Raw genomic sequence first — 16197 nt, 5'->3', positions numbered from 1 at the left:
TGTTGTTATTGGGATTAACTGTGAGTACAACTGATCCAAGGAAGGTGATAAAACTCTATACTTCACTTGTTCCCAGTTTGTAGTACACTGTACTTAACAACTAATTAACTAAACTATGCACCCATTTTCCAAGCTTAGATAATTAACAATATTTACCCTTTTCTATACCTAATGCTATGAATAGGTAAATACATATGAAATTGTAACAGATGAATAAAAAGGTGTCTCCCTATCTCTGCTAATCACAGATGGCAAAATCAGTGAGGAATCCCCTCCACACCAAATAACAGCACAAGCGCTCATCATAGAGGTGAAGCAACTTCACATGATGCAGACTGAAGCAATTAAAGCTCAAGAAGAGGCACAACAAGCATTAGAGAAAGAGCTCAGGAGCCATCAGCAACTTAAACTGCAGTTAAAACAGAACAAGACCCTCAACGACGCCATTGAGAGGCAGTTTGAGACACTACAGTTTGAGAGAGCAATGCTACAGTCCGAAACATTGGATCTCCGTGAGAGGCTTTTGCATAATTTTTTTTTTTTCATTATGGAATCAAACCTTTTCTTCTATTTGTGACTTTAACTGCTTTTTTCCTTTTAACAGGGGAAAATTGTGGACAATGCCAGTCCGGATGGGTTTTGCTAAACACATCATGCTACTTCCAGTCTTCATCAGCACATGATCCCTTGAAGAACTGGCAAGATAGCAGGGCGGATTGTATCAGGCGTGGGGCCGATCTGGCTGTGATTGATAACCTGGAGGAGCAGGTAAGTCCAGTATTGTGTAGGTGGAAAACAAGAGACCAAATAGTGGGTAAAGTTACTCTTGCTGTTTTGATGTACACAAAAGGCCTATTTCACAATAGATATTGTCATGCAGAAGTTTTCAAACTGAGAAGCGCCTCATGGCAGTTTAGAAGACAATTTATTGTAGTTTGACCCATTTGTCCTGCTTACCAAACACAGTCATTGTTGCAGTTATTGTGGAACCATGGAAGCAATTAACGTAATTTAAGTACTATAAAGAAGCAATTTCTGAGCATCACAGTCTTAAACAATAGAAGCTAAACCAAAATGTCGGAAATAAGATCAACTGTTCCTCCAGCTGGGTTGAGGCCCACAGCGTCACAGTTTTTTTTATCAAGAATTTAAATTTTTTCTATACAAATTTAAACAAGGTGCAGAGCTTTCAAACACACAGTCTTAGCAGATTTGATATTGCCTTGCTATCAGAAGAGAAAGACTAAAAACAAAATCTAAGAGCAAATGCCTTTTTTCACAATATACTTTGACATATCATAGAAGGCCAAGCCCTTAACAGTGGCTCTGCTCCATATAACAGAGTACCAGTGAGCCAACATGCACACTTGCAGAAGTCTGGAGAAATGATCTGCTATTAAAAGGCGTGAGCTGTAGATGTCAAGTTGGTATGTAAAAGTCACTATTGTTTATAGACGTGTTTCCCTTAACATCTCATCAGTTACTATAGGTCTGCACTGCTGATAAATATGGTGAATGTAATGTACATTTAAATAACCAATAACTCTGTTTATCTAGGTAAATCTTTTTGAGTACCTACCTAAACAGAATCCAAGCATTGGACCATGGAGAAGCAAGCCAGAGGGCATTTGGATTGGCCTTACGGATATTCAAACAGAGGGAAAATGGGTGTGGGTAAATAATGTGACTCAGCAGGATGGAGGGTAAGAGCTTTGAGACACTTTGCAGTTGTTGCTCTGTTAAATGAATAATTTGAAATGTTGTGGTATTGGTTGTCTTATTAACTCTCAGTAAAAAAGCTTGTTTGCTTAATTAACTATTAACTAGTAACTAGTAACTATTCTGTTACTATCGGGTTATTGTAATAATAATTTCATAACCAAGAATAATCACAGACTTTGTAAATAATTCTTTGAATAGTAATAAACAATAAGGTATCCATTAAACAACTACTTCCTGTATGTATAATAGTAATATTTGAAAGAGATTCTCAAATGTACGTGATTAAATTCACTTAATTAAAAGTGGAAAAATCAAATTCTAAATTGGTGACATATTATTGCCTGCAGCATCAATGTTGACTGATTCCTATCCTTTCATCTGATAATTATCAACAGTTTATGCAAACAAAGAGAATACATAAATAAAGATTATTTTTATGATTATTATTAAAAATGTGGTTTTGCTTTAGGTACTGGATACAAGGGGAGCCCAACAACTGGGGGCCTTTGGGTGAGGACTGTGCAGTACTTATGAACATTAACCCTAGGGCAACATGGGTCCATGGTAACTGCCAGGTAAACAGAGAATGGTTATGCGAAATGGAACCCAACTAGCAGTGGAGAGCATGGTGGTCCGCATCAAGGCTGAGCTTTAGGCTCCTCAAAGAAGTCGACTCCATATTGTCAAACAAGCTGCCATCATATGAGAAGAGAAGACCCAGTCATTTTCCGTATCCAGATATATTGTATGCAAGTGTATTTGGTCTTGAAAAAATACATGGAATGTATTAACAACAGTGGTACTTAAATGCAGTTGTGCTTAAGTTGCTAATCATCTTTTGGTTGTATCTTCAAATTTAACAAATATGGGAGTGGTTTCGATTGACTCATTTAACTTTCTGCTGGAAAGAAAATTAATGTATTCTCAAACGTATTCCCAAAAAACAAGCAAACTTTGTGAATCTGTTTATTGTTCCATTTGCCTTAAGTGTAAAGTTCATTAAGTTACCTTGTCATTAAATCTTTTAATGGGTTTTCCAATCTGAACATACTGGTTTTAAAGAAGTTGCCTAGTGGCTTTAGCCAATAGCAGATAACTACAGTACCTAAAACTTTAAAGGCTTTCAGACGACAATTTCACATAAGAGAGTGGAGAACCAAGTTATGATAATTAACTATATTTATCCATTCTACACTCGTTTACATTTTTTTATGAATATACCCTTATTAGACAAATAGTAACCTCCATATTTCTGCTAATCACAGGTGGAAAAGCTACTGAGGAATTAGCTCCACAGCAAAAAACAGCAAAAACGCTTATCATAAGGGTGAAGCAACTTCAGATAATTAGCAGGGAAGCCAATAAAGCTTTAGAAGATGCACTAGAGAAAGAGCTCAGGAGCCATCAAACCTGTCCATATTGTTGTGACTTTAACTTATTTTCTTGTGTTAACAGTGTGGATGATGGCTATCCGAATGTTTTTTACTAAACACATCATGCTACTACCATGTTAAATCAAGATCCAATCCCTTAAGAGAACTGGCCAGCCAACAGGGCAGACTGTAATAAAAAAAAGTCTATAATAAACATGGCACCGACTGATGAAACACTTAAAGACCCTGAAAACGAAAGCTCGATTATGAAAAAATATTTATTACAAAACAGTGAAAACAAAACAAGCCCACCAAAACCCACCTGGAGCTAGACCACCACCATACTTCTCTTCATTAATCTTTTTGGGATGACTTCCGCGACGAAATTGAAATTTTCAGCAGCAGTTTTCAGCAAATACAGTAGAGAGAGAAAGAAAACAGTATACAGATAACAATAATAATAATAATAACAATAATAATAATAATAAAGTGTGTGTGTGTGCGTGTGTGTGTCCAAACAAGCCTGCTGCAAGGTTGCTGAAAGTGCTGATTAATTCTAACCATACTGACTGAGGATAGGCCTATAAGAACACTGCTAAGGAATGAGCCTTAAGGTTCAATAAGGGCAGTCATGTTTTTTAAATGCCACAGTTTAGAACAGGCTGTTCCGAAAAACTCAGTGTGTGAGAAAGGGAGGCCACCTTGCAGCCTCTGATGTAGCTGTGTCCATGGCTGAGACCTGTTATCTTCCAATCATAGTTTTGTGAAGGTGTGGAAAGAGCCAGTTGGAAATCTCACAGTGGTTGACCTAGTGGTATGGTAGTCTACAGCCAGCTAACATTTTGTAAGCCAAAGATTAGCCATAAGCAGAAACACACCTTCCCCAAAAGGGAGGCTTGAAGTGCCAACATCAACATCATGCTTTTGTGCAGGATTCACAAGAAAACTTGTGTAACAGAATCACTCACATCCATGGTACAAACCCATACAGACATCTGCGGAACCTGACCCAGGGTGAGTCTGAATGAGACTGCGGCAGCTGCCCGGGAGAAGAGAGGCTTTGCCAGGTCAGGCTCCAAGATAAAGTTATCTTCTGCATTCTGCTTGGAAGTGCTCACAGCATTCTAATACGATATAGTGGCTTTTGTTTGATATCTAGTGCGATATCACACATTTTTTAGGCTACAGCATTTTTTGTCACATACAACAAACATCTCCTCACTATCCGCTATCTCCATACCCCTGAACACACTGTAAAACAACGCAGTCTCTGTAGATAGCCCAGGTTCCACAAACGGCAACAAAAACAAAACGGTGCAAACCTGAGGCCTGTACTACGCAGCAAGATTTGGCGTTAACAAGGTAACTTCAGGTTCAATCCAGGGTTTTCTGTATCACGACTGTTGATCACTTGTTACCGGGTTCATCCCCGTGGTAACTAACGCTGAACACCTAACCTGGTCATGAGCAAGCAGGTTATGTTATAGATTAGAGATCAACCGGCATAAAAGGACTGCCTACTGACCAATCAATGCTCGACTGATAACGGCGTCATCGCTCTTAGAAGATCCGGAGACTGAATGGGTGGAGCTCGGTGAGTACAAAGAAAGAATAAAAAAGAAAAAGCTTGGTATGCAGAGAGAGTGAGGTGTGCTTTTAAAAGTTAAAACATTTAGAGAGCAACAACGGCATTAACATTCCCTGATAGGTATCTTTGAATCGGTTTGAATTATTTTTTTATATTTATGTTTTTTATTTCCTCTCACGATTTTTTACCAACGTCAGGGTTACAACTGAAGTAATAGAGTTGTGATTTACAGTTTTGGCTATTTTTGCCAGCTTTCCTTCCTGTTTTAGGAAGTAGCTACTGAATTGCTTTTGCCTACAACCCTGTCTGTTTTCTTCATATTTACATGGAATTAGAGTTTGCTCTTCTTATGTAAAATGTGTGATTTGGGTAGATGTTTGCAATTCCCGATTTGCAAACATCGCCTCTTTTATGTGAATGCACGCGTCTCTGGATTGGGAAACCCTGGGTTGACTGAACTAGTTGATGACCACCGTCGTGACACAACTCATGCAGGACCGCGGTTGTTAGGGTTAGTGAAGCCGGGTAACTGAAAGAAACCCAGGACATGTTGATCTTGATTTGTAGTATAGGCCTCTGCACCACGAACCAGAACAAACAGTGTTCCAGCCTATAACTTACAAGAAGTAGTCGGTTGAGTCATGAACGTGCATTGTGGAAGTAGCCTACATGCTAACACTGCTGCAGTGATGGCTCAACCAATTCCTTCTTGTCGGTTATAGGCTGGAATACTGTTTGTTATGGTTCGTGGTGCAGGTTGCCGCAGTTGGCTTTTGTTGCCAATTGTGGAGCCTGGGCTGTACAATGTGTTCAAGGGATGGGCAGTTAGCGGATAGTAAGGCGATGTTTGCTGTATTTGACAAAAAATGTGACAACGCTTAGCGCACCTTTAAGTTTGTGCTTAGTGAAATGCAAAGTGAATTTCAGTTGGGCTTTTATTGTGAAGGATACAAGCAAAAGAAGTGAAGCTAGATTTATGCTCTGCTGTTGTCAATATGGGACTTGTTAAAAGTGTATTGACAGTCTTAGTTCACTCTGGTTAACAGTAACACAGTAAAACTTCAGCAAAGAAATACAGAATAACAGGGAAGTATATTGCAATCACAGAAGGAAATAAATTATTATCCGTTTGAATTCTGTATTTCCTATTAATGACTCAGCATCTTTTTATTATGAGAAAGAATACCATAATTACGAGGTTTATCAGTGAATGGGATAATAGTATTATTTTTGGACTAAATAAAATATTTACACACATTTTTAAATCAGAGGTTAAGCTACACAAGCTTCCTTATGACTAATATTTTACCAACTATAATCCTCACATACAAGGAAACAGCATCCGGACCAGGGTCCAAACATTAACACACATGCGCCTTATCACTGGTACAGGCCGAAGACAAACAGGTCAATATGCACCACTTGCACCAGTATAATGGAGAATGCACAGTCAGAACAAAAGGAGGAAATGTCATTTGAACAAAATATTTATCAAGATTTCAACACGAATGGGCATTCAGGCTTTCACCATCAAACATTTGGACAAGGTACAACTTTAAAATCAAATAGTCTGCTGTTTCTAATCAATGTCCTACTTCTTTGCTTTAGTTCATTCAGTGACGTTGAAACGTATGTAAAACACTGTTAAATATAATTTATAATATATTCTAATGATTTTAACTCTATAATCATGTTCATCAAATTCTTTGTAACCCATTAGAAATTAAGATAGTCTATGGCAGTCCTCTTAATTGTATTAGGTGTGTCTCACTTAAAATTGAATTTACAAGATTTGAAGTCAGAGGAACTTCATTAAGGTGTGTATCATATCATATCATTACAGAGAGATGTGGATCTGCATTTCCACTCCACCGACTGGTTACTCTGGGCCTGCTGAATGCAGTTCTGCTGATAGCTGCTGTTGTCATTGGGATTTACTGTAAGTAAGAGAGTTCACAGAAAACAGTTGATTTCTGTCCTCTTCTTTAGAATTTGTATTCACAATCGGATGTGGATTGGTGGCTGAAGTAATGCCATTTTACCTCCTCGGCCCTGTGTGTGTATGTGTGTGTGTGTGTGTGTGTGTGTGTGTGTGTGTGTCTGTGTGTGTGTGTGTCTGCCTGTGTGTAGTGATTTCTAACAAAATAGAGTGTAAATTGTAAAAAAACAATCTTGACTTCACACACCAATTTTGCCACAGTTCCTCTTTCACTTTATCACAACAAGTTGTTATGCCTCAGGTTCCAAAAGCGATTACCTTCAAGTTCCTCATTCAGATGCTATACCCCTCCTCTTTGAGGTGGACTATCTCCGCAATCACAGTGATATCATCGTCAGAGCTAAATTGGACATCCAGACACAATTAGTGAAAGTGCGTACCAGCCATCTGCAGCTAAAGCTGCAAGTGATGCAGACTGAGACCCTCAACGACCACCTTCAGAGACAGATTGAGACCCTACAAACAGAAAGGACAAATCTGCAGTATAATAAAACCACCCTAGGTAAGACAGACTTTAAACCTGTCTTTGGTGACTAACAGTCCATACTAACCTCCTCCTAAATGGAATACAGGATGTAAACCTGTGCAAGTTATGCACATAAATTGTACAGGTTTACATAAGAAATGTGTTTTTTTCCAATCTCCTGTTGCAACAGAGCAATCATGTGGTCGATGTCCTAAAGGATGGAGTCTTCTTAAATCATCCTGCTATTACTTTTCTCACCATGTGTCCAACTCCAAAAAGAATTGGCTGGATAGCAGAGCAAACTGTATTAGTCAAGGAGGCGACCTACTCGTAATCAATAACTTGGAGGAGCAGGTGGGTTTCCATCTCTAAAATAAAAGTAAAATTAGAATTTAAGGTTCAGTGTATAATTTTTTTAAGCAAATACTTCCATTTGATGTTTTACAGTCCCAAAAAGTTCTTTTTTCATGGCTCTGTTTAGTATAGTGTATGGGAGAAAATGTTGGGTTCATGTCCACCCCATTGCTCAGCGTAAGAAGCTAAATGGGGGGTCATGTGTAATGACAACTCCTGTGTCTGCTTTCCTTCAGAAACTCATAAGTGACAACTTTCCAAAGGGGAAAAGCAGTTTGTGGTGGCAGGACGGATATTGGATCGGCCTCACTGACGTGGTGACAGCAGGAACATGGGTCTGGGTCAACAATGTGACTGAGGCTGAAACAATGTAAGCATCTCACATACTGTTAGCGCTTACTGGACTATTGATTTCTATAGTTTTGTGACAATATAATCACGACTAACGAATGCAATAGAAGTTAATTCTTCTCTGAATGATTATGATGTCTTCAAGGTACTGGAGACGTGGACATCCTGCCACTTATGGACTTCTGAGTGGGAACTGTGCTGCTTTTATTTACTTTGCAAGTGAGAAGACATGGTATAATGGAAACTGCCTTACCCTTCTGTTGAACTGGATATGTGAAATGGATCCAAGCTAAACATGAAACCTCTCAAGTGGAGATCACAATAACAGGAGAAATCATTTTTGTCAATGCAAAAGTTTTCAAATAAGCAAACTGCAGCTCCATACATTAGTATCCATGTTGTATGTGATCATTTTTAGAGTTTACACTACTACAGGTGTCTGTGTGCAGGGCTAGTAGACAGTAGTTGCCAAAATCTCTACAACACTAGTTACTCTGTACATCCACTCATCATTTTTTGATTCCCTTGTCAATTCATAACTGTAGTTGGCAAAACTAAATTTTTGACTGCAGAGGCTGAATAGGGGAATGACTTGCCAGATGCGCTTCATGTTCACAGATTTATTTAGCACTAACAATAACAAGGTTCTGCTTTCAATACATCCCATAATTGTGTTACTGGCATACAAAGTTGTGTTCAAAAGTCACAAACAGCATAGAAAAGCGTAAAACAAGCTTGAAAACAGCGGTCAGCAAAAAATGACTTCCCCCTTTCACCCCGTCTCTCAGTCACAAAACCAAAATAGGTGAACAGATAATAATACTTATAGTTAGTTAAGTTAGTATAGTTAGTAATAATACTACCCAAAAATGTCAATCTGATACAGCACCATATGTCCAGTCGTATATAAAAGAAAAAGCCTGCAATGTAAATGAAATGAAATAAAATGACAATGCTCTTCAATTTACCAGCACCCTTGTAGATAATTAACAATTTAACTTGATTTTCTGTTGCAATGTTACCCCCCCCCCAACACACAAACACACACACACACACACACACACACACACACAGGGCAATGTCCTAACAAATAGTCTCACCCACAAAATCATTTCAACAAGTCAAAATGGAGGACGGGGAAACTTCAGCTGGCATTTATGATGGTTCATATAACAAACTGATTTATCAAGGGGACGATGAGCACACTCTCTACTCAAATCAAGAGAAGCAAGGTATAGTAAATAAGAAGTGAATAAATTAACATGCACATCAACAAGAATCTGTTAATCTGTTTTTGATACTGGTACCAGATTCTAGAATAGGACTGGAGACATTGTATTTCTATGCTAATTTTAACTTCTTTGTTTTGCTAAATGTGCATAATGTTAAATCCCTGTATAGCTCAACCACTGATTATTATCAATACCATCTTTAGATTGTACAGATGCATGACAAATAAAAAGAAAATTGTCTCAAGTATTGAGGTTTTTCCTTTACTTTTTGTCAGCTGTCTGCACATTATTTTTGATAATATTGAACTCATAATATACCACAATTCCTGCCTCTGATATTGATCCACTTCTTCTCTGTGTAGTGTCCTTGTCCATGGTGAGACCAGAATCCATTTGGAATCATTACAAAGTGCTTACAGTAAGCCTGGCAGTGCTTGCGGCCCTGTTACTAGCAGTTGACATTGGCCTGGGAGTCTATTGTAAGTCACTGTTCACCCTTCTTAGATTTACAATATATTGTGAAGCTATTGAAGTATTAGGTAGTCATGTGGCGACATCTCACTCAAAATTCACTTCTGATGGTGAAAGAAATATTTGGATACTTTACTTAAGTAAAAATACAGTGTAAAAACACTCCTTATCTTTATTTGTCCTGCTTTAATGTCGTTGTTCCTAGTTGTCATGTTAATGGATGAGAGCAATGCAACAAAAACAAAAAATACAGATTCAGTGTACACAACGGCTACTTGCTAATAATAATAATAAAGGTGATTCTAATTCTAAATATAAGTAAAGGTCCTGCATTTAAAATATTGTCAATAGTTAAATTAACATCACAATATGAGTAACAAAAGTAAAAATGCATATTATATATATACAAATTATTGTTTGAAGTGGGGTCCATAGTATAGTACGGTATCCAAAGAATACCCTTTATTTAAATTTAGGAATTTTATAAGCTATAGAACAAAAATATCTGAGTTAAAATATAAGGAATTAAAAAAACAAATTATCTAACATCATTATAATAATAAATGACTAGAAAATAACAAAGATAATATGAAAGAAACATGGAATGTAATAAACACTATTATTACAAAAGGACTTAATAAATTTGGTAATGTGGGCCCTACACTGGCCAAAGATATAAAAGATACACAGGGATGAAATACTCTGGGATGGACCATGTGGAAAATAACCCATACTCATTGTTTCTGGGAACTGTAGAAAACAAGAACATTATAGAGATTGTAAATAAAAGTAAGAATATAACAAAGATACAGATTTATAGATTATATAGATTTTGTTGTTATTAAATTATGATGTTTGTGTTTCATTTAGTGGATTTAATTTTTTTTTGTCTTACAACACTGTTTGATTGTTCAAGATAAATAAATAAATGAAATGAAATAGTCAGTGTATTATGTAGAATAGATGGCACGCCCTCAGTTTGGAGAAGCAGACAGGAGTCCTAGCATGAAAGCTAAGCAATGTACTGCTCAGGACATGGGCAGCAGCAAAAACATATTTTAGTTATCTCAAAAAAGGTTGACGTTAAAAAAATCAATATCAAAGTTTGCTGTCAGTATTGTCAATAACAAGGGTATCCACCGTCAGCTCTTTAAATAACAGCAAGAGTGAGAGAGTAAGAATGAAGTGAGAAATTAGCAACTCTGAAATGTACTCATGAAAATGTTGACAAATGCCTGTTCACCAATAAGGATAATATACTGTACGGTACTCCTGTGCTCATGTTTAACTTGTTCATTTACACTGTAGGTAATTGTACATTTACTGTAAAAATAAAAAATTGAGTAACACCATGTTTTTGACCTCTGACAGATAGCAAACTTACTGATGGGCAGCACATAATGGACATCAGCAATGAGGTGGCCAAACTGCAGGCTACTTACAGCGATGCAATCCAAAGCAGGGATGAAGCCAAGAAACAGTTGGCAAGTGAAATCAAGCAGCAGGAATTTACCAAGTGGGAGATTGAACACGAGAATAAAAGAAGCACATCCTTTGAAAAGCTGAGTGACAAAATTCAAATGGAAATTGCAGTGCTGAAGTCCCACATCCCAATGATTAGTGAGAGCTTTTTGTTTTCTTTTTTGTTATCAAAGCATAATATAATATTATATAATGTAATTATTGTGACAAAACCATCCCAACCAACAACACATCATGTTTCCATTTTCTTCTGCAACAGACGAGGGCTGCAGACACTGTCTACCAGGATGGACTTTCATGAACTCCTTGTGTTACTACTTTGCTTTCCTTGACACTTTGTCACGTAGATCATGGCAGGAAGCCAGACAGTTCTGCACAAATCTAGGAGGTGACTTGGCAGTGGTAGACAACAGAGAGACACACGTAAGACTCAACGTTTAGTGAACACATTCCATTTTTGTAATTCCTTTTTATAACACTTTACATTTAGTTGCTGAGCCGTAAAAGAGCTTGGTGGTACATGATACCAAACAAGATAAATGAATGTACTTAAAGTGCTCATTTTATGCTTTTTGGCTTTTTCCCTTTCCTTTGTTGTGTAATAAATCTATTATGTGCATGTTACAGGTTTACAAAGTGAAAAAGCCCAAAGTGAAACCCAAAGGCACTTAGTGTTTTCGCCAACAGAAAACACTGTTCACAAACTGCTCCAAACAGCTCTATTGTAGTCCAGCCTTTACTTCCGTGATAAACGTGCGTCACTTTGTCACACGTTATAATGCTCGCCTAGCTGCTAGCATGGCACGCACTCATACGCTGCTTCTGACTGGGTAGTAGTCCTTACCTAGCTACTGGGCATGTACAACTCCCAACAAAGACAGAATAGAAGTGAGATGCCCCACTCTGTAGCTAAAACAGAGAGCTCAACACACAGGGTGAAAAGAGGAGCTGCAGCAATGTGCAGTACAACAAAAATAGTGTTTTTTGAAAATGAAACCCTGTGAACCTATTCTGATATAACCCTTTAAATACAATTCTGAACCTGTAAATGAACATAATATGAGCACTTTCACATGTGTGTGTCTGTGTGTGTTTTCGTGTGTTTGTGTGTGTGTACGTTTCCGATGTTGGCAGCTGGCAATAAGTGAATTGATAAATACCTATCAAGACCAAACGATAGAAATAAGCATCAGAGGCTTCTGGATTGGACTGAGAGATGTGGAGCAGGAAGGGATTTGGAAATGGCTGGATGGAAGAACACTGAATGAGGGGTAACAGTATCAAATGTGTTTAGTACATACTACAAAAAAAACTGATAACTCATTGGAGTCACATATTGTCATTTAAGGCATTGATGTGATAGCACATTCACTTACTAGCTTTGGGGCTCCTTTGTAATACTCATTTGTAATACAACTCTTCAAAATCATTAATAAGTAATTAATAATTAGTTTAAATACACAGTGGCAGAGCAGTTATTATGGCTCAACAACCAATTATCTGTTTCAGGTTCTGGAATAATGGAGAGCCCAACAACATTGGTAATGAGGACTGTGCAGCTGCATATCCCAGAAGCAACCCTTTATTGTCCTGGAATGATGCTCCATGCAATTATGAACTGAAATGGATTTGCCAAATGGCACCAAGGTCTTCTTCTGAAAGCCAAATGTCATTTTAATCAGATTTATTTTTAAATGAATTGTTTGAACAAAAAAAGGAACTTCGCCTTGGAGACTTTTACACATCTTCTGAATCATTTTATTGTCATGTCAATATTGTCAATGGCAAAGAAGGTCATAATATGAAAATACATCAGATTTATGAAATTAACTTTAAATATAAGTTGACCATTTTACTGTAATAAATACTGATATTAGCTTTAATATGTACAAATGAATTACTACTATATAGATCTGTATACTTGGTAACCAATTTATCAAGAACACATACAGTCACATAAACTATACATTCCAACAAGTCCTATGTTGCGTGCCAAAGCAGCATTAAGAGTGTCAGTTAGCATGGAGTTAAGTTAAGCTTGCAAATGTCACAGACATGTATTATTACAAAAACAGTAAGTGTTAACCTAACCACTGGAGCTAATTATTAAACTTCTGTCTTGTTGGCCTTTTCGTGTGAAAAAAAACTTGACCAGAGATTGTATAATAAAAACGCAAAGCTTGTGGATCAGAGGGATCAAAGAAGAATGGTTAGAAAAGTGCAAATGAACAGATATGCCATAACAAGGTCACTAAAATCCAAATCAATGCTGGTGTTCAGAATGTTTCCAAAGCGATACAAGAACACACTCTAGGTGTACCTAATACACTGGCGCTGTAGTGTATACGGACCATTTGAAATATAAACAGAACCCAAAACTAATGCTCATTTGTAGATTTCCATGTCTGACTAATCTGCTAATAACCGTCTTATTCTGAAGCCTGATAGCTACCACAACAGTGAAATATCTCTTGTCTTTGAACCCTGGATTATTTAAACATTTTAACACCTTGCTTCCTAAGCACGCTGCTTGGACGCTCACAGCACTGCAAAGTGCTGCCGAAGTTGCTTGAGAAGCTGTTGAGTGTCGACATGCTCCGGAAAGCAGTCCTCAGACTTTTGGGCGGCAGTAAAGCTGCTTTGAAGGTCTCCAATCTGGAAGTAGACAAAAACATCACTCTGGCTGACTGTAATGTGGAGATTATACTTTGTCTCTTTAACTATTGCCTTGTTTGATGTTCAGATGAATTAAATAGTAATAAATTACCTTTTCAGAGAGAATGGAGAGATTGAAGTGTGGCTCATACATGTGGGGGGCCAGTGATGCAGCCGTCTGCAGGAAGGCTTTTGACTAGCGCAAAGATAGGACAACCATTAATATTGTTGACATTATATCTGAGTAGGATATGGAAATCTGAAATAAAAGTTTGCACTGCCCGAGCTCGCCTCCACCACATCTATGCCAGATGACACATTTTAAATAATTTGACATTTTTTTCATTTATAGTACGGCTGCATCTGAGGAACGTATAGAGGAATCTCCAAAATCAGATAGCAAAGATATAATTCTGCCATCTTGTTAGCTCAATTTTTAATGGTTTAAGTTAAGCTTCAAGACCATAACTGTTATGGATTTCTTTAGAAAATGTACATCAACAGCCTTTATGGTTTAATGCAGTATTCTACACAACATTAGCTCTTCATTAGTTCACCTTATTTGTTATTCCTGCCCTTTTTTCAGCTTCTGTTAGCATGGCAGCAGCACACCCTCCGTGTGGATGTGGGATAACTACAGTCTCATGCAATATATCTCATAATCTTGTCTCATATCATGATATTAATGCTAAATTGATTTATTGCCCAGCTGACTGGTCTAATTGGTGGCGTTTAGCTTGTTTGATTTATAGTGTACAATATTTGTGTTTAACAACTAAGTGACAGTACAATGGTACTTAAATAATGGTCTGTGTTACTTAATATTAGAGGGTCTAAAAGAACACCAATATGATCTCATACCTCATATATGAACAGTGGAATAAAAGCTACATGACTTAAAGATATATCGTCACCTGTTCAATACGACCTTTGCGCAGCTCCAGCACAGCAAGGTTGTTGTAGGACTCAGCATGGTCATTATTAAAAGCCAAAGCCAATTTAAAACACTGGTGGGCCAGTGTCAAGTCCCCTATGCCCTGTAAACATAGAACACATGCACTTTGTACCAACTTCTATTTGTATCTATCTGATCTAAGCTTGTGAGTTCTATTTGCAAAAAAACTTTAAAGTATTAAGAGGGGGTGACACATTAAATCATCAGACATTCTGGGATTGGTAACTCACCACAGCCACATGTCCTAGGTTGTACCACACATCAGCCTGTTCTTCATCATTGGCCACCAGGGCCAGAGCCCTCTCAAATGAGGACAGAGTCATGTCGTACTGCTGGGCGTAGAAGCAGCACAAGCCCAGGTTGTTGTACAGCTGGCAGTTATACACCCCCATCTGGAGTAGCCGTCTAGCAATGGGATAGACGTATTGAATCACAGATGGGATATCATTTCTCACTGCATATACTGTACCAGGGCTTTAAATTGACACCAGACAACTGGCCAAATGCAGGTAATAATTTGGCGAGTAACATTGTAAAGTACCTAGCCTACTTGGCCATTAATGAAGAAGCAACTAACACTGCGTCTGTTTGAATCGGCAGGCTGCAGAAATGATGCCTTTCGGACAAGAAATTTGGGCGGTTTTGTGTATGCTTGGCTTGAAACGTAAACTTTATCTGGCAAAGCTATGAAGTGATGTGTCATGCATCCGTGGCTACGTGTCTAGAGTGTGAGGTATCGATTATGAGCCTCGCTGAAACGGAGAAGGCACAAAGCAAACCTGAGGACCTAAAAATAAAAGTTAGTTAGAAAAAAAACATGTGGCTAGTGGAAAATCTGATTGGCTGGTAACTTTTAAAACCTTCTAGCCTTGTTGGCTGGTGATCAAAAAAGTTAATTTAAAGCCCTGACTGTAACAAGACATCACATATAGTAGGCATGCATGTTTATTTGACCTGTAGAAGCGCAGGGCGATCTCAGGCTGATCAGTGTAGAAGTGATTGCTGCCTATACAGGCAATAGCCTCCACGTGAGTGTTGTCCTGCTTCAGGACATCTTTGTAATACTCTGTTGCTGATGAGATGTTGTTCATCTCCTATGAAAATACCACAGTATAAACAGATAAACAGTGTAAACGGTTTCATATTTCATTTTGGCAGTTGTATCTGGGAAAAGAACTAAGTGGACTCTATAGTAAGGACCATGGTGACATACTGTACTTTACCTCATGTATGCGAGCGATTCCTGTTTGAAGAGTAACCTCACCAGGAAAGTGGTCCAGGCCTTGCTTGAAAAGGTTAAGTGCTGTTATTGGTTGATCCAGGCGCAGATACACCTAAAGGGAAAACCCACACAAGGTTTTTCATTCATTAGCAAACATTTGGCTTAAAGAAAGATTATTTTTCATTGTTGCCAAAAAAGGGTAATGTGTCCCAACCTTTGCAAGGTAGAGATATGTATCTACCACCTCTTGGTGGTTGAGAGCTGATCTAAACTGTTTTTCTGCTTCTCGATATAAACCAAGTCTGCAAAGGTCAGATACTGTCAATT

At 37.9% G+C, this 16197-nt stretch overlaps 4 protein-coding genes across 7 annotated transcripts in view; 3 read left to right on the top strand and 1 right to left on the bottom strand.

The window, feature by feature from the left end:
- The window catches only part of LOC116670057 (CD209 antigen-like protein B), a 2988-nt gene extending 406 nt beyond the window's left edge, over positions 1-2582 (top strand). Inside the window, exons 2-6 of one of the 2 annotated variants that reach the window (XM_032500330.1) lie at positions 1-20; positions 249-512; positions 605-768; positions 1558-1703; positions 2192-2582. The exon at positions 1-20 is cut by the window's left edge and continues 100 nt beyond it. In XM_032500330.1, coding sequence (XP_032356221.1) covers positions 1-20; positions 249-512; positions 605-768; positions 1558-1703; positions 2192-2336 — 739 coding nt within the window. In that variant the 3' untranslated portion in view covers positions 2337-2582. Of the gene's footprint in view, positions 31-248; positions 513-604; positions 769-1557; positions 1704-2191 lie in introns of both variants that reach the window. The other variant, XM_032500331.1, reaches the window with a different exon arrangement.
- Positions 2583-6036: 3454 nt separating this feature from the next.
- On the top strand, positions 6037-8237 carry LOC116670056 (CD209 antigen-like protein C). Its single transcript, XM_032500329.1, has 6 exons — positions 6037-6230; positions 6527-6622; positions 6924-7184; positions 7339-7502; positions 7739-7872; positions 7999-8237. Exons 1-6 carry the CDS (start codon positions 6119-6121, stop codon positions 8144-8146), a joined length of 915 nt encoding a protein of 304 aa, XP_032356220.1. The 5' UTR covers positions 6037-6118; the 3' UTR covers positions 8147-8237.
- Positions 8238-8912: 675 nt separating this feature from the next.
- Positions 8913-13637, top strand: LOC116670055 (CD209 antigen). 2 transcript variants are annotated; one of them, XM_032500327.1, is made up of 7 exons: positions 8913-9085; positions 9448-9564; positions 10928-11176; positions 11298-11461; positions 12173-12309; positions 12548-12706; positions 13527-13637. In XM_032500327.1, the coding sequence occupies exons 1-7, from the start codon at positions 8980-8982 to the stop codon at positions 13609-13611; spliced, it is 1017 nt and encodes a 338-aa protein (XP_032356218.1). In that variant the 5' UTR covers positions 8913-8979; the 3' UTR covers positions 13612-13637. The 2 variants fall into 2 exon arrangements, with proteins under 2 accessions (XP_032356218.1, XP_032356219.1); XM_032500328.1 differs by lacking the exon at positions 13527-13637 and having other exon boundaries at positions 8914-9085; positions 12548-13176.
- The window catches only part of ttc8 (tetratricopeptide repeat domain 8), a 5041-nt gene continuing 2314 nt past the window's right edge, over positions 13471-16197 (bottom strand). For both annotated transcript variants that reach the window (XM_032500316.1, XM_032500315.1), the window contains 7 exons: positions 16085-16172; positions 15872-15982; positions 15603-15742; positions 14879-15053; positions 14608-14730; positions 13806-13889; positions 13471-13693 (listed from right to left, as the gene is read on the bottom strand). In XM_032500316.1, the coding sequence (XP_032356207.1) occupies positions 13577-13693; positions 13806-13889; positions 14608-14730; positions 14879-15053; positions 15603-15742; positions 15872-15982; positions 16085-16172 (838 nt within the window). In that variant the 3' untranslated portion in view covers positions 13471-13576. The remainder of the gene's footprint in view (positions 13694-13805; positions 13890-14607; positions 14731-14878; positions 15054-15602; positions 15743-15871; positions 15983-16084; positions 16173-16197) is intronic.

The sequence above is a fragment of the Etheostoma spectabile genome, chromosome 20, assembly GCF_008692095.1.
Source record: "Etheostoma spectabile isolate EspeVRDwgs_2016 chromosome 20, UIUC_Espe_1.0, whole genome shotgun sequence".
NCBI lineage: Eukaryota > Metazoa > Chordata > Actinopteri > Perciformes > Percidae > Etheostoma > Etheostoma spectabile.
Note: the sequence above shows the minus strand (reverse complement) of the source record. Positions and strands in the feature narration are given on the sequence as shown.

What these genes read in the sequence shown, in the direction of transcription:
- LOC116670055 (XM_032500327.1), top strand. Translation starts at nt 8,980, where the DNA reads ATGGAGGACGGGGAAACTTCAGCTGGCATTTATGATGGTTCATATAAC. An exon ending in TAGACAACAGAGAGACACAC is followed by an intron (nt 11,462 to 12,172) that starts GTAAGACTCAAC and finishes CGATGTTGGCAG; the next exon opens with CTGGCAATAAGTGAATTGAT. An exon ending in TCTTCTTCTGAAAGCCAAAT is followed by an intron (nt 12,707 to 13,526) that starts GTCATTTTAATC and finishes TTTGAACCCTGG; the next exon opens with ATTATTTAAACATTTTAACA.
- LOC116670056 (XM_032500329.1), top strand. Translation starts at nt 6,119, where the DNA reads ATGGAGAATGCACAGTCAGAACAAAAGGAGGAAATGTCATTTGAACAA. An exon ending in CCATCAAACATTTGGACAAG is followed by an intron (nt 6,231 to 6,526) that starts GTACAACTTTAA and finishes ATATCATTACAG; the next exon opens with AGAGATGTGGATCTGCATTT. An exon ending in GTGACTGAGGCTGAAACAAT is followed by an intron (nt 7,873 to 7,998) that starts GTAAGCATCTCA and finishes GATGTCTTCAAG; the next exon opens with GTACTGGAGACGTGGACATC.